The sequence below is a fragment of the Myxocyprinus asiaticus genome, chromosome 23 (genome assembly GCF_019703515.2).
Source record: "Myxocyprinus asiaticus isolate MX2 ecotype Aquarium Trade chromosome 23, UBuf_Myxa_2, whole genome shotgun sequence".
NCBI classification, from domain to species: Eukaryota; Metazoa; Chordata; class Actinopteri; order Cypriniformes; family Catostomidae; genus Myxocyprinus; species Myxocyprinus asiaticus.
In genome coordinates this window covers 24,796,972-24,819,136 of record NC_059366.1, presented here as the reverse complement: position 1 = coordinate 24,819,136, position 22,165 = coordinate 24,796,972, and the positions used below count along the sequence as shown (strand labels likewise).

General features: G+C 37.4%; 1 protein-coding gene across 10 annotated transcripts in view; it reads left to right on the top strand.

The window, feature by feature from the left end:
- sertad2b (SERTA domain containing 2b) overlaps positions 1-18,824 on the top strand; it is a 63,633-nt gene extending 44,809 nt beyond the window's left edge. For 7 of the 10 annotated variants that reach the window (XM_051651689.1, XM_051651687.1, XM_051651684.1 and 4 more), the window contains one exon: positions 14,068-18,824. In XM_051651689.1, coding sequence (XP_051507649.1) covers positions 14,072-15,187 — 1,116 coding nt within the window. In that variant the 5' untranslated portion in view covers positions 14,068-14,071 and the 3' untranslated portion in view covers positions 15,188-18,824. Of the gene's footprint in view, positions 1-691; positions 814-14,064 lie in introns of those variants that run through there. The other 3 variants (XM_051651683.1, XM_051651691.1, XM_051651692.1) reach the window with 2 other exon arrangements.
- Positions 18,825-22,165: the final 3,341 nt, after the last annotated feature.

Below are 22,165 nucleotides of genomic sequence, written 5' to 3'. Positions count from 1 at the left end.
CGAAATGTATTTTCAGTTATATATTGCTGTTTCAATCACAGATAAAATAGTTTGATCTCTTGGAATGAGGTTTTATACAGTAATACAGCACTAGTAATGTAAAGAAGTCTGATAGCTTAGTACTGTTTATTAGACTTTAATTAAAGGGATAGTTCACCCAAAAATGAAAATTCTGTCATGATTTACTCACCCTCCTGGCATCCCAGATGTGTATGACATTCTTTCTTCGGCAGAACAGAAATGAAGATTTATAGAGGAATATTTCAGCTCTGTAGGTACTCACAATGCAAGTGCCAAAATATTGAAACTCTAGAATCCACATAAAGGGAGCATAAAAGTAATCCATATGACTCCAGGGGTTAAATCCATATCTTCAGACATAATATGATAGGTGTGGGTGAGAAACAGATGCATTTTTAAGACATTTGTTCATAAAGTCTCCTCCCTGCCCAGTAGGAGTTGATATTCATGAAGAATGTGAATCACCAAAAACAGAAGAAGAAGAATGGAAAGTGAAAGTGAAGTGGATATTGACTGAGCAGGGAGGTGAATTTATAGAAAAAAAAGAAAAAAAAAGACTTAAATATTGATCTGTTTCTCACCCACACCTATCATATCACTTCTGATGATATGGATTTAACCACCAGTGACATCTGGACTTTTATGTTGCCCTTATTGGCATTTGGAGCTTCAGAAATTTGGCACCCATTCACTTACATTGTATGGACCTACAGAGCTGAGATATTCTTCTAAAAATCTTCATTTGTGTTCAGCAGATAAAAGAAAGTCATCCACATCTGGAATGGCATGAGGGTAAGTAAATGATGAGATAATTTTCATTTTTGGGTGAACTAACCCTTTAATTTCCTTTCACATAGTGCTCACCTGTTGCCTGCTTAGTTTTATTTTCACTTAAACTGTGGGTAGTTCTGTTTGAACGTGTGTTGTGTGTATGTGCACGCCTGTCTTATGCCTTCCCATAGTGCTCCAAGCCTTCTGCCCCTCTGGTCGAACCGGTTTGAATTGCGTTCCTCTCTCTGCTACCATTTAGCTGTTTTTTAACACGAGAATGACGTATATGAGTAGCTTTAATCTTGCCTTACTTATGTTGTGCACACTAATGTTCCCTCAATTAAATTGAAGAATGGCGTATCCAAAACTTGTGTAATTAAGTTCACTTAACTTGGTGTTCATATAGAATGAATTTAACTATTTAAGTTAAAGTAAGTAGATGCAAGTAGACTTAACTCAGATTTGCTTTTTTATATTTCTATTTCTACTTATTAATTTAAATTTAATTGACTCAAATTTAGATCATACAGTAACACAGCTCAAATAAAGTAGATTATAAGCAATTCTAGGTCAGTCATAAAAGAAACTTAATTGTCCACCGAAATGCATATATGCCAGTACGTCAGTTGCACATGCACAAAGTGAAATGAAATAGAGTTAACAGGGTCCAACTTGACTAAAGGGTACACCGATCACCCTAATGGTGACCTCACACAAAACAACTATTTGCAACAAAACAACATAAATAATACAAGAGAAATAAAATAAAACCTCTATGAATTCTTAATAACAATTATTTTCCTTTGACTAAGGAATATAATTCAATAATTCAAGTGGGCCAAAAGTGCAGTTACAAGCAAACATTGTATCTGATCATTTGAAGAGCACATAGGATCAGTTTCAGAATGAGTTTTGATCCAAATCTCTATTACATACTTTTAAAGTGAAGGCAGACTGCTCTCAATTCTTATATGGCCACGCAGTGGAGGCTCATTTGCATGTTTTTTGACGTTTGGCTTTTATTGTATCTCACTTTTTGGTAATATGCATGAGGTCACATTCTTATGAATAGTAGTAGAGCAACAGACACTTTGTACACTTGTTTGACAGCTTTGCAGACTTGACAAATCTACAAATACAGTTTACATTACATTTAAGACCTTAAATGAAATCATAATTTGTGGTTTTAAGAACATTTCTGTAAGCTGTTAAGCCATCTATGCTAGTGTACACCTAAAAGTGGACAAAATTCACTTTTAATGAGATAAGATTTAACCAAAAATATTGAAGATTCATGCTGCACTACACAAATTTTTGTCCAATCAGATGCTCTCTAGACTGAGAATGTCCCTTTCCCCTGCAACTAACTAGCAAGAAGCAAATAATGGTTCATGGCTGTGATGTAAAGTAAAGCTATTGAATGTTAAAAAAGAGACAAGTTGATATGTCTCGCCAAAGCTTCCTGTTTGAATAGCGCAGAAAACTGGACCGAAAAATTTGCCCATTTAATAATACAAAGTGATGGAGGGGAGGGGATGGTATGGCAGAGGAATGGTACAGATTCAGCATGTAACAGTTACAGACGTGTTATTTTGTTAGTGTTTAAGATGTCAGAATGTTGCCTGACCCCTGCAACTTTCGTTTGGTGTTGTGTGAGAGTTCTCCATCTGTCTGTCTCAATCGCTCTGTGTTTACTGTCTCACACATATCCCTCTCTTTCTCCTTCTTTCTCCATCTACAGTTCTCTCTCTTTGTCTTTTCTCGTGCCACTCTTCTCTCTCAATTCAAAACATTGTGATGCATCAAAATATCATAATTGGATCTTGATTGAAAGTATACTTCACTTTTGTCCAGTATGCCACCTCAAAGAAGTGACTCTGACTGCAATGCTTGAATTTTATTCATGAATTGAACTGTAGGAAAAATTGTATGCATACATAAATAAAATATATTGTATATTTATAAAATATTGTATATAAATACAAGGATCTATAGTATTGATGCAATATCATGAGAATGCAAATTTTTATGTTTCAATAAATGTATTAGCACAGCCCTACCAGCATAGTCTTATGACAGCTTGTACAAATTTGTACGAGATGGCGAAATCAAAATTGTTTATATGTAGTACAAATGGCTAATGTATGTCAATAACCTGCAATATGCTTCCATTGTGTCCTTCTAAACCGCAATGTTATCTTTCTTCTGTGGTATACTAAAGTTTTTTTTCCTATTAAATCATAGTTAGGTTTAGGGTTTGGGTAAGGGGTTAGACCAGGGTTCGGGAACCTTTTTTCACTGAGGAGCCAATTGTTTTATTTTTGGTTGATGCATTTTTTGGAAAGAGCCATAGCACAAACTAATAATTTACTATTTTCTATTTTACTAAGTTTTTCAATAAAATAAAATGTTTATTATGCCCATAGACTACTCAGAAACACAAAAAGAAAACAAATATGCAACAATTAATAGGTAACATGTTGTAATGTGGAACTGATCTCCATAAAATTACTTCAGTTTACAATTGTTCATGAAAAAGTTCACTTCCCTTTTGGGCTGGGCGATATGTAAAAAAAATATTTGAAAGATAATCGCCTTAAAAAATTATCGTGATATCCGATTATATCGTTAACCCCCCTGCTGAGGGTCAGTGAATATTTTTGCTTTGTTGATTCTGCTTTAAAAATTACATTAATTTATTGAAACACGAAAAACTTAAAATACATTTCTAAATTCGTATTGCACTTTAAACAAATTGAAAAATCAATTAAAATAATGAAGTGATCAAAAAATCTTATATATGACCACCTCCACGAATCCAGACATTTACCGTCTCCAACGGCCCCATTTGCTATCATGTAAGTATCACAACAGGTGAAAAATTTACTAATAGCCTACAAATTAAGAACTAAAGACAATTATAAATGTAAAGATAATAATAATAATAATCATAATAAATAAGCTTAATAAATTCCCATGTGTTCCCAAAAAAATGCTGCCCATTGTGTGTTCTTATCGAATGTGTTTGTATTGTGTTTTGGTAATACAGATTATGCTGCCTAAAGAAAAGAAAATAGAACTCAATTTTAGGTTCAAGGTGTCATATTATTTTATGATTTAATCACTACTTTGTTTCTTTAATATATATATATATATTATATATAACAGAGTTGCGTTCACAATGCTTAAAAGTGAACTGCGCCGTGGAAATAAAGCGAAACTCACGGCACCTTCTGAGATGATCGGAGAACATTTGCAGCATTCTCATAGATGACATTATTCTTACAAAAAGTTTTCAGATGAATGAAACAGAGAAAAAGGAGTGATAACTCTTTTGTGTTCCATGAGAGAGGGTCCCGCTGCACTCCTCAGAACAAACAGCGAATAAGACACGAGCAATGACGGCTTTTCTTTTGTCTGTTTTTATATAATAAAAATATAATAACGTTTCTTCAAGCGCATGTCTTTGTAACTAACAGCATTTCTTGTCATGTGTCACTCCGAAGATGTCTTACAGGTCACCCGCCTGTTGTGGGTAGATGAGCAAAATTACTCATGCATGAAATACCTGCATTTGGACAAGGAGCTCGCGAACTGGATTGAGCCTCTTCACATTTGGCGGGTGGCGGATGCTATTTCACACCCAGGGCGCACATAAAAAATAATGAACGTTCGTAAAATCACTCCTAGAAAATGCTCTTAACCGCTAAGATCAATAGTTATTGGCAAACGAGGCCCAGAACATGCATGTGTGTGTCTAAGAGAAGTGCTTTCATTGCTCTCGTGAATAGCAGAGCTCGCTGCACACATATATCAAATCAGACGTGCATCGGCGGCATTTTTTTCTGTCTGTTCTTCAAAATATAATCACACGTTTCGTCAAATGCGTGTATTTGTGTCTAATTTCTTGTCATACAGTATGTCATTCCGAGAAGTCTTATATATCGCTCTCCACAGTGGTTTACACAGCAAAATGACCCGCCACTGTGCATAAAAAATCTGCATTTGGCAGGTGTTGATTTCAAACCTTGTTCACCAGGAGTAGGCTGTATGACAAATTCGGGAGAAAGGAAATCAAAACAGTGTCTATGATTCAAGCTTTGCAATCACACCCACACTTTTTGCAGGAAAATTAAATCTAGAAAGTTTTAAACGATCATGTGTTGGTAAATGGTGAGACACCCGGCGAGCCACTTGATTTTTAACAAAGAGCCACTTGTGGCTCACGAGCCATAAGTTCCCGACCCCTGGGTTAGAATTTATGGTTAGGTTCGGGTTAGCGGTTAAACTACATAACAACATGATTTGTTTATTTTTCTCTATGCTAGGTACGTTTTTGTACAAGCCAACTCGATTTTGTAACATTTTTCCTTCTCGTACTGTTATTACGACTTGGCTTTACCGTCTGTCCATCTGTCTTGACTTTCTCTCTGATACAATATATGATTGTTTTAGCACAGTCCTATCGTCTGTCTGATTCGGCTTGTGCTCAGTGTCATTCAGTCTTCATCAGGAGTTCCCACACAAATGCCTCTCCATCTTTGCGCTGCAACAAATTGCACTAAGTACTACAGAGTCTAGATGGAGAGTACAGTAAAACATCTTATCTCCTTGAAATGCTTCTGTGAAATAATAATAAAGAGTGCAGTGTTTATCTCTGTCTCTCACTTCTCATCTGCCTTTAATTTCTTTGTTTAGCATCACTTTTTCAAACTGTCTGCTGTTGTAAACAGGATTGTGTTTATTATTTGAACACTCAAAGGAAATTTGACTGTCTTTCGTGTGTGTGAATTGTTTATGTCTGTAATTGTGGTTGTTGTCATCTGGTGTACCAGTTTGACGTTTGTGATCATTTTTTAAAATTGGTATTGAAGTGTTTCTCAGCATGCTTGCGATGTGTGTCTGACATTTGTGCATTCGTATCTGCAGGTGTCTGAGAAAGCTAGAAAGACAGAAAGTGTGTTTGTGGGAATCGGTACCCTCCGGATCTTAAATAGCACAGTGTAGAGGTGAGGGGGGAGGGGAGCTCTGAAGCACAGGCATGGAAACGTGCAGATCCTGTTACAGGATCGTAATATCACTGAAAACTGTGCACTCACTCCATCCTCTCCGCTGCACTTGTTTGCCTGCTCACGCCATCTTTCCGCCACATTCTCTCGCTCCGGCTCCACCAGTACACCCAGTATGAAACCTCTGTGTCACACCCGGTCCCTTATGTGCCGTGTCTGTTGTGTGTAGTATTGGAACTGAACGTACAGCCTGCCTTTTTTTTTACACTAATTCGGGTGATATCCAGTGCTGTGTTTTAGAAACTTGGCAAATGGTAGGAGTCTTAACCAGGAAACCAGATGCAACTAAATTGAAGCTGTCCTTTAAAAGTGTGCTTTTGCCACCCCATGAAATAATAATTAGAATTTTGTGGCATTTAGTCCATGTCTATTAGATTTGAAACCACCTATATGCTAGTGCACTCCATAGAAGCTTACTTGAATAGACAACATTTACTTTTAGCATAAGTATAAGCATTTAGAATGTACTGTCTTTTTATTCCAAGAAAACTGACCAAAAATATTGCTGACTCATGCTGCACGACTCAAATGCCCTAAAATGAGAATGTCCCTCCCCCTAAAAAGCGCAACATTGTCCACCCACTTTCTCAGACATCTTGGTTCTTGGGATTGCATAAAATCCTTCATAAAAGAGTTCTAACCAATGAAACCAAATCTCAGCACCAAAGTGAATCGAGGTGGAGTTAATCACAAACTGTGATTTAAATCAATTAAGTATTAGAAAATTGAAGACTATTTACTTAACATAATAATGGAATGAACTACAATCTACAAAAAATGAAGATGGCATAACACAGATTGATGGCTTCAACAGAAGCAAGTATGATAAATTAACAGCCTTGGAGCTCATGGTAATTCTGTCTTTTAAGGTTTATAAGTTATCGTCAAAAATCTATCCCCCTGTGGAGAAAATGAATGGGATTTGTACTTCTGGAACCAGGCTGTCGCGCTCTATACAACCTACACTGTAGCAAATCATGGTCCATGACTTTGATGGAAACTAAAGGCTTTTGGCTATTTAAAAAAAGAAGGAGACAAGCCCTTTGAAATGTCCTGCCCAGAGTTCCTGTTTCAATATACGTCATTATTCATTAAAAAAAAAAACTACACTCATCTATCAATTTCATGGGGTCTTTAAAGCCTCTATTGCAACACAGCCTTTTTTTGATGCTGTGTCTTTTCTTCTCCTTGGAGAGATTTTGCACAGGTCATTTTATGCGCAGGTGCATTAGGGAGCAAAGAGGCAGGTTGTATGTTTATGAATGTCTCTCTGTGTGAGGGAACAGAGTGTGCTGCCCCAGCACTTCTTAGTGAGGAAAACTCAGCATTCCCCTCCTTCTCCTCTCTGGCTCTTTCTGTTGTCTCCCTGTGGTCAGTAAATCCAGACCAACAGCCAACTCAAAGTACAGGTTGCCCAGTCACTCTGGTCTTGGCCCAGCTTTACCAACTATACAACCCTGAAGTCAAACATGGTAAAGGATAGTTCATGCAAAAATGACACTTCTGTCATAATTTACTCACCCTCATATCGTTTCCAAAACCAAAAGGCTATTCCTTCCGTAGAACACAAAAGGTTAATTCCTGAAGAATATCCTGGCTGCTCTTTACCTTATAATACCTTATACAAATGTGATGAATGAGTATTGGGGCTGTCAAGCTCCAAAATGACAAAAAGCACCAATAAGGAATCATAAAATGCTCCTGAAAATTAAACTTTTGTGTTTGACAGAAGAGAAAAAAATGTATGTATTTAGAACGACAGGTGAGAACTATCCCTTTTAAAGAACTATGAACCAGGAGAAACAATATGCCACAGTACCAGGTGGCATATTACCTGGTACTCAGACCCTCTCTTTGACCTTTTACACAAAAGATGGAGAGAAAATAATGGAAGAAGGGAGGAAGAGGAGACAGAGCCACAATCAGAATGAATCTGTAGGGTGGGGCAGCAGTGGCATTTGAGTGCTTCAGACAGTTGTATCCACTCCTCAGCGTGAGTCACAAGGACATGTTCAGCTGCTGTGGCATTCCTCTGTGTGGATTACTGTGGGAAACTTTATTTGCTTGAGAATTTCTTTAAGCTTCAGACAATTGCACATAGTTCTAGGGCCATGCTGGGTGAGTTTATAGCCATAAGAAAAGACTAAACAGCTTTTTGTGCTCCTCTCTGATTGTAAGCTTATTTGGCCTTTTCTTTTGTGGTCATATTCACTGTCTCCATCTCAGAATCACTTATAAATCTGAACCCAAATTTTGCTGTGACTTTGTAGCAGCGTAGTGTAAGATGCTATTTTTAAAACTCAGCTTGAGTCACTCTTATGCTTTTTAAGTCTTTTTTCTCTGTTACTCATCTTCAAAATAACCTCTGTTGAAAAAAGTCCCAAATTGCTGCCTGTACTGAAAAGCATTTCAACAAAACTCACATTTCGGTCTGACATTGTTGAGGATGTTAAAATTTCAATTTGAACGTCTTGGCTGATTCTTTATCAGCAAATAAGGTGTTTATAATTTGGATTAAATGAAACTCATTTGTACACTTATAAAATTTCTAGTTATATCTCCTGTTTCAAAATTCAATACTCTTTCTGTGCTCATCTCATTGTAACTGCTTGTATTTGTACATTGCTCTCTTGAAATCCATTAAATCTGTAAAAAAAAAAAATAATTAACATTTCCTCCATCTCCCCCCACTGAACTAATACTTATTTAGGTCACACATGATCGTAAATCTAGTTTACTTGTTCATATACCCTCCGTCTTATGAATTATTTGCACTCTGCATGTAAATGGTATGCTTTGGAATGCACATTCATCTCTTCCAGGCTAACCTGTTTTTCTCTCCAGAAAGTCACATATTGCTTTAGATTCATAGGCTCAGAACACTAAAGGACTGAAAGAAAAGAAACATTTCTTTCTTTAACTTCCCTCAGCCCCTCTTCCCCCCTTGCCAAACTCCCATTTCTCTCTCTCTCTCTTTCTCTCTCTCTCTCTCTCTTTCTCTTTCTCTCTCTCTCTCTCTCTGTCTCTTTCTCTCTCTCTCTCTCTTTCTCTTTCTCTCTCTCTCTCTCTCTCTCTCTCTGTCTCTTTCTCTCTCTCTCTCTCTCTCTCTCTCTCTCTCTCTCTTTCTCACAATTTAAATGTTTTAATTTTAATTCAGCTTTATTTACATGACAGTTTTAGAACAGTATTGCCAAAGCATTACAAAGTTGTTTCTATATAGATTTTAAATAAAGTAATATAAAAATAGAATAAAAAAGATGCAATAATACAATAAGTAATAGTGAAAAAAAAACCCAAAACATTCTCTCTCTCTCTCTCCACTACCTCTTTGTCAACACTTTGGGTGAATTCCCAGCTGACTGTGTTTGTCATGGTAACAGGCAGCAAGGCAACAGGCCCAGCCACTTGCACTTCCTGAGTGAGTGAAGCAGCCTGACAGATCTGCGTCTGCGCAGAGAGAGAGAGAGAGAGAGAGAGTGTTTGTGTGTGTGCAGACAGGGCTAGGGTGCGTGAGGCTGTCAGCCTGGATTAGGTTCAAGCACACTGCAACGCTGCCTACCGCTACTGGCCTTCACTTTATGCTAATGAGGGTAGGCCTCAGGAACGGGCTTCCTTTCCTCTCTGTCTGTCTCTTTCACTCACTCACTCCTCCCTCCCTCTCTCTGTCTTTTCCTTGTAGGCCAAAGTGAAAACTGTTTTGTCCTTTTACATGCTTGATACATATTTCACTTGATAAATTACCCATATTCTAACCTTAAAGGTGAAGTGTAAGATTTCTGTGCCTTTAGCAGCACCAAATTGAATTGGAAAAATAATGACTGTTTTATGACAGGTTTCCCTAAACATTCCCTTTGTCTTCCATTTGTCTAACAAACTGACACCATTGGTTAATTGTTTCTGCATATTAAGCTGGAATAACAGAAAGGATTTTAACATTAAAAACTTTACCTATAAAGTACACATGAAATCGAGCCTATTTACTTTCTTAATACACGTTCCTGGTCTTATTGTGAACGATTCATCAGTGCATGTTATTACAAAGGATAATTTGTTTGTATTCCTAACATTTCATCAATTAAGGTTTAATCTACAGTCAGTTTGTCACTATAGCAAAATAAACCACAACAGGGTGGTCAGGTATCACTCTGTAGGTGTTTATATTGCAATAACGACAGGGAGACTATATATTTTCCATCTTATTTCACAACTACTTGACAATAAATAAATAAACAAATATGAAAGATTGATTTGAGTTTAAATTATTTTATTAGCTTCTTTGTAAAGATCACAGAGTGATATGCGAAGTTGACTCACAATACCGGATGACTGGTGAAATATCACCTAATCCCCAGATGTACAGTCATTATTCAGAAACATCACACTGCTGAATGGCGCGATTGAACAATTAGAAGCGAGTAATCCGGAGAGCCGTGTAATATAATGTAATAACGTGTTCTGACTTTCTTCTTCATCTGACATCACCTAGCCCTCTTATTTTGTAACCCCTTCCCTACGACCACCTGGCTACATTTTGATACAGTTGATGTCAGAAATTTACATGCACTTAGGTTGAAGTCATTAAAACTCATTTTTTTAACCACTCCACAGATTTCATATTAGCAAACTATAGTTTTGGCAAGTCGTTTAGGACATCTTCTTTGTGCAGGACACGAGTAATTTTTCCAACAATTGTTTACAGACAGATTGTTTCACTTTTAATTGACTATATCACAATTCCAGTGGGTCAGATGTTTACATACACTAAGTTAACTGTGCCTTTAAGCAGCTTGGAAAATTCCAGAAAATGATGTCAAGTCTTTAGACAATTAGCCAATTAGCCAATTAGCTTCTGATAGGAGGTGTACCTGTGGATGTATTTTAAGGCCTACCTTCAAACTCCATGCCTCTTTGCTTGACATCATGGGAAAATCAAAAGAAATCAGCCAAGACCTCAGAAATGTTTTTTTGGACCTCCACAAGTCTGGTTCATCCTTGGGAGCAATTTCTAAATGCCTGAAAATACCACGTTCATCATACAAACAATAGTATGCAAGTATAAACACCATGGGGCCACGCAGCCATTATACCGCTCAGGAAGGAGACGCATTCTGTCTCCTAGAGATGAACGTAGTTTGGTGCATATCTACAAGTATCTATATCCACAGTAAAACGAGTCCTATATCGAAATAACCTGAAAGGCTGCTCAGCAAGGAAGAAGCCACTGCTCCAAAACCGCCATTAAAAAGCCAGACTACATTTTGCAAGTGCACATGGGGACAAAGATCTTACTTTTTGGAGAAATGTCCTCTGGTCTGATGAAACAAATAACAAACTGTTTGGCCATAATGACCTTTGTTATGTTTGGAGGAAAAAGGGTGAGGCTTGCAAGCCGAAGAGCACCATCCCACTTCACAAAATAGATGGCATCACGATGAAGGAAAATTATGTGGATATATTGAAGCAACATCTTAAGACATCAGCCAGGAAGTTAAAGCTCTGTTTCAAATGGGTCTTCCAAATGGACAAAGACCCCAAGCATACCTCCAAAGTTGTGGCAAAATGGCTAAAGGACAACAAAGTCAAGGTATTGGAGTGGCCATCACAAAGCCCTGACCTCAATCTGATAGAAAATTTGTGGGCAGAACTGAAAAAGCGTGTGCGAGCAAGGAGGCCTACAAACCTGACTCAGTTACACCAGTTCTGTCTGGAGGAATGGGCCAAAATTCCAGCAGCTTATTGTGAGAAGCTTGTGAAAGGCTACCCAAAATGTTTGACCCAAGTACAAACAATTTAAAGGCAATGCTACCAAATACAACAACGTGTATGTAAACTTCTGACCCACTGGGAATGTGATGAAAGAAATAAAAGTTGAAATAAATTATTCTCTCTACTATTATTCTGACAGTTCACATTCTTAAAATAAAGTAGTGATCCTAACTGACCTAAGACAGGGAATGTTTTCTACAATTAAATGTCAGGAATTGTGAAAAACTGAGTTTAAATGTGTTTGGCTAAGGTGCATGTAAACTTCTGACTTCAACTGTATGTAGTGCCCATTTTACACAATGCAAGTAATTACCAAGATCAAAATTTTAATTGAACATCTTGTTTTACTTGGAAACACGTTGGATTTCAGAAGTAAAATTGGTTGCAAATTCAGTTTCATGTATACATAAAGATACTAGATTATTAATGACCCTAACTGCCAATACTTGATAGAAACTTTTCATTAAAGTCTTTTTTTTAAAAGTCCCACATACATGTGAGTTGCACTCAGCATAGTAATATGTACTGTACAGTGTACATGGACGACCCTTTGTTCTTTCTCCATGTCACTTTCTCTCTTACCCTGAGCAGAGTCTATGGCGACTCAGTGTACTGTAATATTACGATGGCTCATGTGATCTGTTATAAACCTCTAGTATTATGAACCTACAGTGCTACAGTAGCTGAGAGCACTGCTGCCATTTTAACTCAGCACAGGTCACACAAACACACAATCCTCCTCTTGTCCCTTTTCCACCAAGCACTCAGCTGGATCCTGTCTTCCTGCATCCAGCATATGCTTGAGCAGGCAGTGATCAGTTCTTTGCGCTTGTGTGACACATTCTTACCGTGAGTACTTACTGAAAGTCTGACACGTATTTGCCTCCCTCCTCACTGCAGCATGGCTTAGAAAAGAGTAGTCAAAGCTGTATATCTGTAAGCGCTCCTGCGGTAATGGCTCATCATACAAACAATCCAAAATTGTAAATTCTTGTGTTTGGTAATGCTTTTAGAGGCATTAAAGAGTTAGTTCACCCAAAAATTACAATTTTGTCATCACTGAGTCACTCTTATATTGTTCCAAACCAATGGAACACAAAAGATGCAGAATTTTAGGAGTGACAGCCTTAGTCATCATTTAGTTTGATTGTATGGAAAAGTAATGCAATGAAAGTGAATGGTGACTGAGAATAACATTCTATTAAACATTTTGTTTGTGTTCCATGGAGGAAAGATAGTCAACAGTGGAACAAAATTAGGGTGAATGAGGTAAATGATGACAGAATTTTCATTTTTGGGTGAACTATCCCTTGAATGTCTTATTGGAGATGCTGTGGTTGCTCAAAGATTTCTGATTGTGTGTATATCTGAGTGTGCGTTAACACACAGTGCCATTCACATATATTGTTACCTTATCTGTTTGGCACAGCAATAAAATAAGGCATGGTGGGCTCTTTCCTTTCTGCAACTGCTGCACAGAGACTGTTCTGACTCTCACCCCACTGATGGCTGCGAATGCTAATATGACAACAGCTTGCAGGGCAATGTCATAGCAACAAGCCACAAATCTGTTAATCGAAATGGTTCCTTTTATTTTTAACTCAGTCAACTTGTTGATTAGCCAACCCAAAACTAACAGTTGTTTGGGTTGGCTGCCTGTTAGATTGGATGTGTTTTGTTTTTCATCTATTGGTTTTTCATCTACAGTATATGCCTAAGATGTTTTAGAACATCATTTTAACAAACACCAGATTATAGCTACCACCAATTTAATTAACCAGTGCTTGGGCCAAAAATGCCTGTGTAAATGACACGTGCCCCAGACATTTAAAAAGATGGGCCAAAAATACCCCCATAGTGATTGTTGAATTTCTGTTGTTTATCTTATCTAACTATTTATTTTAAAATATTTCATTCTGTTGATGGGTTTAGACACCATAACCTGTAATTGCCAGATACTGTTTTGCTTTCTAAGAGGTAACTGCAGTTGAATGCGAAACTAATATGAAGTGGTTTTGATGAAATATATGTTAAAAAAATATTTTTTAGAGACAAAAAAATTGTCATAAAGACAAAAATAAAATAAAAAATGCCCCTGACATTCCGTTCCAGGGGACAAATATTGCCCCTTAATTAAAAAAAAAGAAAAAAAAAATGTCCACAAGACTACCACAAGAGTTTTGGTAAGAGTTTGATTATGTCTGTAAAATATTTGGTCTTTGTGAGTGCTTTTGTGATTTTTTTATGTTTAGCTGCTAATATGTTTTATACACATCTACACAACATTTGAAACTTTCTTAGAACTTTTCTATTATGTGGAACGAGAGCTTTATTTGGAAATGTTGTTGAGTCATCAAAGTGCTAAACAGCATTAATGAGTGGCTGTTCACTCAATAACACTTTCTCTTTCTCTTTCTCTATCTATTTATTTCCTAAGCAGATATATGTTGGGTAAAGGGTCAAAGCGGAAACTAGATGAGGATGAAGAGGGCCTGGAAGGCAAAGCGTTGGCGGCAGGGGCCGGAGCAATGACCGACGGCCTCTCTAAGGTCTCCTACACACTGCAGAGGCAGACAATCTTCAACATGTCCCTGATGAAGCTGTACAACCAGCGAGCACTTACCGAACCCAGCCTGGAAAAGCGTGTGCTCATCAACAACATGTTGAGGCGCATCCAGGATGAGCTAAAGCAAGAGGGCAACCTACGGCCACTCTTCTTTCCCCCCTCCCCTCCGCCAGACGACCCCGTGGACGAAAGTTTCCGCGAGGCACAACCTGCCTTCAGCGTGCTGTCTATGGTGGCACCACCGCTGTCCCAGTCTCCCGCACTCTCCGCTCCGGTCCTTATGTCCCCCTCGCCAGGACTGTCAAACCCAGCTCCTCTGGAGGCCTGTCTTACCCCAGCGTCACTCTTAGAGGAGGACAGTGTCACGCTTTGCATATCACACACTCCGCTAGCTTCTCCTCCTCTGCCCAGACTCCCTCCCTCAGTGGCCAGAGACAGCTTCTCATCTGCCCTGGATGAGATTGAGGAACTCTGTCCGTCTCCCTTACCACCAACTACAGCAGTGCCCGGTGCTACCTCTCCCCCTTCCTCCCCTACAGTGGCCCTCCACATGCCATTGTTGCCCCCCACCTTAAACTCAGGGGACTCCAAAGACTGCTGTAAGCCTTGCAGCCCAAAGCTTGAAGGGCTGGTCCCGTTGCCTGAGGAACAGCCTGCAGTCCCCAATGCGCCATCCAGATTGCTGGAGTCCCTTCCTCCTAACAGCCTGGACATGAACACCTCACCCACCTCCTCGTCCTCAGGCTTTCTAACAGATCTGGCCCTGGACGACATTCTCTTTGCAGACATTGACACCTCCATGTACGACTTTGACCCCTGCACCTCTTCCTCAGGTGCTGTCTCTTCAAAACTGGCGCCCATGGTGACAGCAGACGAGCTCCTCAAGACTCTGTCTCCGTACAGCGGTGCTACTCCTGCGGTCACCTCAAACCAGCCTTTTAAAATGGACCTCACTGAACTGGATCATATTATGGAGGTGCTTGTGGGATCATGACCAGGTTTGGAGGGAATTGGGGAAGAAATGCAAAAACAATCAAATAATTTTTTGTACAGACTGCGAATGGAACTTAAGAATCACTTTGTGAGTGTTTTTGTACAGTTTTTAAAGACAAGGAAATTGAAATTTTTATAGTGAAGTTGCCCAGTACTACTTCTCAACACTGTGCATGCACTGTGCTTGCCTTTTCCAAAAATGAACATGAAGAAATCTATGGAACAAACTTTGGCTTCTGGCAGATCTGAGTGCCTTCATCATTTATGACCACTTGGTAAATTCTGGTCTATTCATCCTTGTCTCTTATCATTTCTAATCAAACAAGACAAATCATCAGAGGAGGAGTAGTATCTTTCTTCCCCCTCCTCAGCGGACAGATGCAAGAATGTGCAATGACAGCCCTATTTTGTTCTTTCATTTTCACAAAGCACAATGATTTTTAAAAGAGGAACTTATTTTGTGTTCATGTTTTTCTATACAGAGCTAATGCTTCTAGAAATTTTAGTAATATTTAAAGTGTTCTGTTATTTTGCTGTCAGTCATTCATTCATTTTCGTCTGCTTCCATTTTAATGTTAAAGTGAAACATGAAATGTACACATTTATGGAACATGCTTTACCTTTACCAGGTTATTGATACATTTGTGCAGTGGTTAGATATTTACAGTCAACCAAATTTCTTGTAATCTGCCATAACGGCTCAGATTCCATGTGTTTACATCTCAGCTGGCAATAAGTGAACATTAGTTCTGATGCATAGTGTTTTACAGATAGGTTTCTTTGATACGGTGGGAAAATTACCAAGCCAATGCTACAACCCCTTTAATGTGTGCAATCAATGCTTTTCTGATCAGTAATAAGCAAACCATCAACTCCTCGCACCCATTTCCTTGTTATCCGTGTTCAAGGCATCATCATAACTTCTTTTTTGGCCTTTTTTTGGGCTTTATATCATTACTCTTGACACAGTGGCTCTTTCAGTTTTAATGCTACACTAATGCACAGCAAGAGGGTCTATGCATGTCTGTTCATGCAAAGAGGAAAAAAGCTCTACACAGACACGTAAGTTCAAGGTTGCTGTTTCTATGAGCCCATTTTCAACTAATTTCCCATCGACCTCTGTTTGCCAAACATTTCCTTCATATATGTCTCTCATCAGTACAACGGTACATTTCTGTTAACATACTAATGCATGCAGGAGTATAGCTCATAATTGTACAGATGGCAGATATATGATTTTTTTATGGTTTGGTCTTATTTCATCTTATTTATACCATTGTTTGAGTTTTAATTTATATTATCTGTTCATGTTTACATCAGATTATCTCTCTGTTGCCCTGCTGGGTTTCCTCTTAGTGTTGTTTGGCCAGTAGAAATGGTCACATTACACTGAAGTGGAAGATTATTTGGTAGAGTTTAAAATAATGTTCTGGGTTTAATACAAGTTAAGCTCATTCGACTGCATTTGTTGCATAATGTTGATCATCACAAAAACATTATTTTGACTCATCCTTCATTTATTTTTAAAAATGCGGTTACAGTAAGCTCTTACAAAATAAGAGAATAGGGCCAAGTCAATTAACATTAAAATATACACTGTTTCAAAAATATAGACATAAGACATAAACAGTATACATATTAACATGATTTTAGAGTAATAAAATCAAGGATTTACCTGCGTTATAGCAGTAGCCAGATTACAGGGTTTACCAGCATCATGTTGTCATGACAACAGTGTTATAGCCTAATTTTGGAAATAACGTCACACAGATAGGCTAGAAAGCGATTTTATCACTCTAAAATCACGTTTAATACATGTACTGGCTATACTTAAATGTTTTTGGACTGGCCCCATTTGCTTCTGTTGTATGTGCCTTAGGGTAACCACAGTTGGTGCTTTTTTGCTGTGGTTTTTTCAAATAAATAAGGGACGAGTCTAAATAATTTTTTGTGGTAATCAACATTATGCCCCAAATGCTGTCCAGTGAGCTGAACTTTTACAGAACCCAGAACATTCCTCTTAACATGCACTCATGGTATTTGTTCACCAGAAGAGTTTGTAAGTTTGCTAGAGATGTGATTATTGGGGAAATTCTTTACACTAAGCTTTGGAGTTTCATTCGGTCCTATTGTCATTCCCTCTCCCATTGTTGAAGAGTATCCTGCATGAATGTGCAATAGAAAGCACAGTATATTTGCAAAGAAAACTCTATAAATCACTGAATTTGATTGGTTGATCAAATTGTTTAGAATATTATTTTGTGTGCGGTTCACATGTTTGAATTACAAGAAAAGGGACCATTTATCATATCAGCTGTATTATTTTCTTAGAGCAGTCTGCCGTATTGCACCATTAATAATAAGGTTATGGATATACAAACTGAAAAAGAAAAAACAAATGCTGTGCACAATATGGCTTTGTGGTATGAATCAATCAAACATCCATTGCAGTGAGCAATGGGGAAGGGAAGAAAACATGTTTCTCATCACAAGTTAAATGTCTTTTTAACAGGTAATTCATCTTGTTAAGGTGTGACCATCAAAGATCTGAGATTTGAACTTACTGTCAGAGATACCTTTGCTAGAGGCAAGCTTTGAATTTGTTAAAACCCCAAATTCAAAGGAGAGATTGTCTGAGAATTTTAAACATGAGTAAATGAGAGCCGATCGGACAATACTATTGAATCAAAACTATGATTAATATTACTTATAGGATATTTTTTTTGTTTTGTTTTGTTTTTTTGGATTTGGAGTGATTGTTTTGTTTGAAGTTATTTATTTTTTCGTTTTCTGTGTAAATCTATTTATTTAAGCTAACATCCAGATTGTAATTTGTACAGAATGTGAGATAGGAATGTATTATGCTTACAGGAATGTATCACTGCTTATTAATTAGGGTGGAAGCCATTTTATTTTAAAAAAAATTTTTTTTCATCTTGTTTTGATAATGCATTCTTTTGTGTCTTGTTAAGTTTATTGTATTATAATTCGGGGTGGTATTTGTGCTAGTCTCCAGGTCAACACTCCTAGCCCCTATTTAATTACAAGTATTTAATGTTTTTATGTATTTCAGATTGTGTGCAACGGAAAGGTTTGTGAAGCAATACTTTATTCTCTACAAACTTCAGAATTTCAATCTTCCAAAGTCTCTTGCTGGGAAAATCTTTTGATAACCCTCAATGCCAAATGTAAAAAGAAAGGCAGCATGGTTTCTGATGTTGGTTGTTATTTTTAAATGGTATCTCGGTGTCTTCAGCTCATGGTTCAAGCCACAATTTTGGCGAAGTTAAAATGAAATGGTTTCAGGATAGTGACCACTGGGATTATTTGTGTGTGAATGTGTGTTTGTGAGTGAGTGACAGAAAGTGAAAGATAGTGCTGTGGGGGGTCCTTACCCTTTTTCTGCTCATTAAGAAAGGCTGTATCTTCAGGCTTTGGAGCTGTGCCTTTTTCTATGCAATATTACCTACATATTCGTAAAAAAAAAAAATTTAAAAAAATTACCCGTCAACTGATGATCACTGTATTGCTTCAAGGTGTGGACTGTAGAATATATATAAAATATGGACATGTGTCTATGAATTTGAAACAGTCTTACTTTTCTAGTTTTATATCATACAATAAACAGAGAAAAAATACATTGTCTATGATTACTTCATTTAAATTTTCAACACTTTTTTTTTTATTACTACAAAGTATTTTAGGTGCAATCAGAAATTTTTTCTTAATTAAAGAGTTTTACTGTGGTTTAAGTGGTTTACGAGGATAAAATGTTCTGTTCCAAACTGGTAATTACAAGGGTATTATGCTATAAATGTGGTTTATGAGGACATTTCTAGTGTCCCCATAATTCAAATCGCTTAAACATACTAAACAATGTTTTTTTTTTTTTTTTTAAATGTAAAAATGCAGAAAGTTTTTTGTGAGGGTTAGGTTTAGAGGTAGGATTAGGGGATAGAATCTATAGTTCGTACAGTATAAAAATCATTATGTCTATGGAGAGTCCTCATAAGGATAGCCGCACCAACATGAGTGTGTTTGTGTATGTGTTTTTTTTTTACAAAGAGCTGGTCTACCACCTCGGAGCTGCCATGTTGAGATCACATGATCATTCATTCATTTATTTATAAATGAATGAGAATGAGTGAATGAATGATCAGGGAAATACTACATTTTTGTCTTGGTAACCCCCTATCTGACACTTTCACTCACAGAATAAAACAAATAGCACAATTTTTCAACTGTAAGTGATATACAGTATATACCAAGAAAGCTGATCCTTGTGCTCAAATGGTGAGTAAAAAATTTCCACGGTTGTTGTTATTACGTCATATATTCGGGTCACAGGACAATGCCCATGTTCCTGGGTGAAGTCCAAAGTCTATTTATAATACCCGCATACCTAATGAACGTACTGTTTTACTGAGTGAGAAGTGCATCCTTCATCAAATACAGTACTCTGACAGTATGTGATTTCGACCACATACGCATGGTTACTGAATGCACCTTGAATGCTGTAGAAATGCCAGTAAAATTGAAGATCGTATAGCAAGTATACTGAATAATGTACACTAGTTACAAGATTCATGAGTGAGAAAGAGACTTCCAGTTCTCTCTAGTCACACAGCTGCTCTGCATAGGAAAGTGGGCATTTCTTTGCATCAACAGTTGCCTCCATTTTGCACCCATGACTCATGGGCTGGTAGCAGGAGTCTATTTATTTCCAGTATTGGGGCCACACAGCTGTGTAACAGGGACAGTTTTAGCACGTGGCAGTGTCTGTGAACCCGCCCCAGAACCAAGTCGGTGGAAAAGGGCTAACTGAATGGGGGGAGGCCAGCTCAAAGCATGGACGAAAATGTCTTTCATCAGTGTATCGTGTTGCTTTTTTATGAGAGTTGTGAGTCAGTACTTGTCTTCTATAGGACCGCTCACTGTAACCATCTCACTTTTACTGTTTGATATTCTTCCCTTTATCTAACACAACTCTGCAGTTTATTCTTTTCTTTGTGTCTCTGTATGTACATGACCTTAATCTAATGAAGGGCTTGTGTCCACTTTACAGTCCCTTCATTTTCAAGCTTCTTAATAAGTTTCAAGTTTCATGAGCAGATAGCAAGGGAAGTATTTGCCATCTTATTCTTTAATGTTTTCAGTAAGTACTATGGGTCTCATATAGCTGACTGATTTGTTTCAAGTAGCATTTGTCCACTCCTTTCAACATTCTTAATTGCCCTAGTTTTATCTCCCCTAAAATAGGTCAAATTTTGTAAAAAAAAAAAAAAAAAAAACAACAACAACAACAACATTTGAGTGTTTCCTTAACTGCAGCTAACTTTAATGCAATAACAGAGCATAAACGTGCTGTAACTTTGTTAGTCACTCAGTTAACTAACTTCTGCCAGACTGTTAGACACTGAATTATAACTCCCTTTCTCTCCAAAATCCTACCTTCCAAATATATGTCAGCAATACTCTGAAAATGACTGGCAGGCAGAGAGTGCCTCAGCGTCTTCTGATCTGGCAAAAAAAACAACAAAACAAAAAAACATTCTTTGGCTTTTTTGCTGTTTACAGAGACTAGGGTTGTCACAGAAATTAGGGCGATATCTTAGGACAACTATTACAGTGATATCTGTCAGGTAAAAGGGACCATTTCTGTGTGGTATTCCATACAATAATCACTAACAGGACCTTCAATGACAGTCGAGAAAATCAAAATTGACCTGGCTTATTTCTTAATGTACATTCCTGGTCTTAATGTGAATGATTCATAGGTGTATGTAGGATAAAAAAAATAAAACATTTGTGTAATTCTTTCATCAAAATTCAACAACTCCTGCTCTGAGACAGTTTTCTTTTTTGGCTGATGTCACAAATCCCTCTAACTTTTTTTATAAAAACCATCACTTAAAGTTCAGATCGTAGTGCCAGCCCTCTGTATCGCCAAATTTTTTACAATCCAGTTAATTCATGATGAATAAAATCAAGTCACACCCTTCATTTTTTATATTGAATATGCATTTTCACTAAGAAATACATCAGATTACATGAGAAAAGTAGGTTGTGAAATGCGTTCATGTTGACTAATGAATGATTCCTTCATGTCTCACTTCCTCATAATATTTGAGCAAACGGGGATTTGTGAACCCCTAGTGGGTTGTGAGGGTACTGCAGGAGTTTATTATTATTATTATTATTATTATTATTATTATTATTATTAATATTGTTGTTGTTGTTGTTTTAAACATGATTGAAATGTGAATGCCAAATTAAATGCTTTAAATTTAATTTGTTACAAAAACTGTTTTTAAACTATAAAAAATGTAAAGTTTAAAGATGAAAGTAAATTGTTAATTAAAATGTGATGACAGAAATAATTAACAAAAATATTTAAAAATGAACATGCCTTAAACTCTCAAGTGGTAGGCTACAAGTTAAAAACAAACAGGTCATATGGGTTTAGCAGACAAATACATTTGCAAACCCTTGGATTAGAGGAAATTTCTTTATTGGGGATGAGGGTCTTCAAGCCCCTTTTTGTTCCCATAGTATTAAGTCAAGTATAGTAACTGTGATTTTGCTTCATTCTTATTTGTGACAGCTGACACACCTTTCCAAGAGGCCAGCAAGGTGTTCTCCTCCCTCTCTCTGTTTCCTTTTCACTCTCTCCTGGAGCATCTAAAAAGGATCTTTACCATACTCTTAATGAGTGCCTATTGCACTGTCTCAGTCAAAATAATTATTAATTGAGAGAATAGCTCACAATTGATCTGTTGTACCTAAATTGAATGAGAGGTACCAAGTAAACTACCCATGAAGCTGCAGTTATAATTTGATTCTGCTCAGTTCACAGGGCATGAAGTAGACAGTCTTTCCTTTTTCTGTGTATGCAGAGAGAGAGAGAGAGAGAGAGAGAGAGAGAGAGAGAGAGAGAGAGAGAGAGGAATGAGAGAGACTGCAAAAGCCTTGCTCTCCC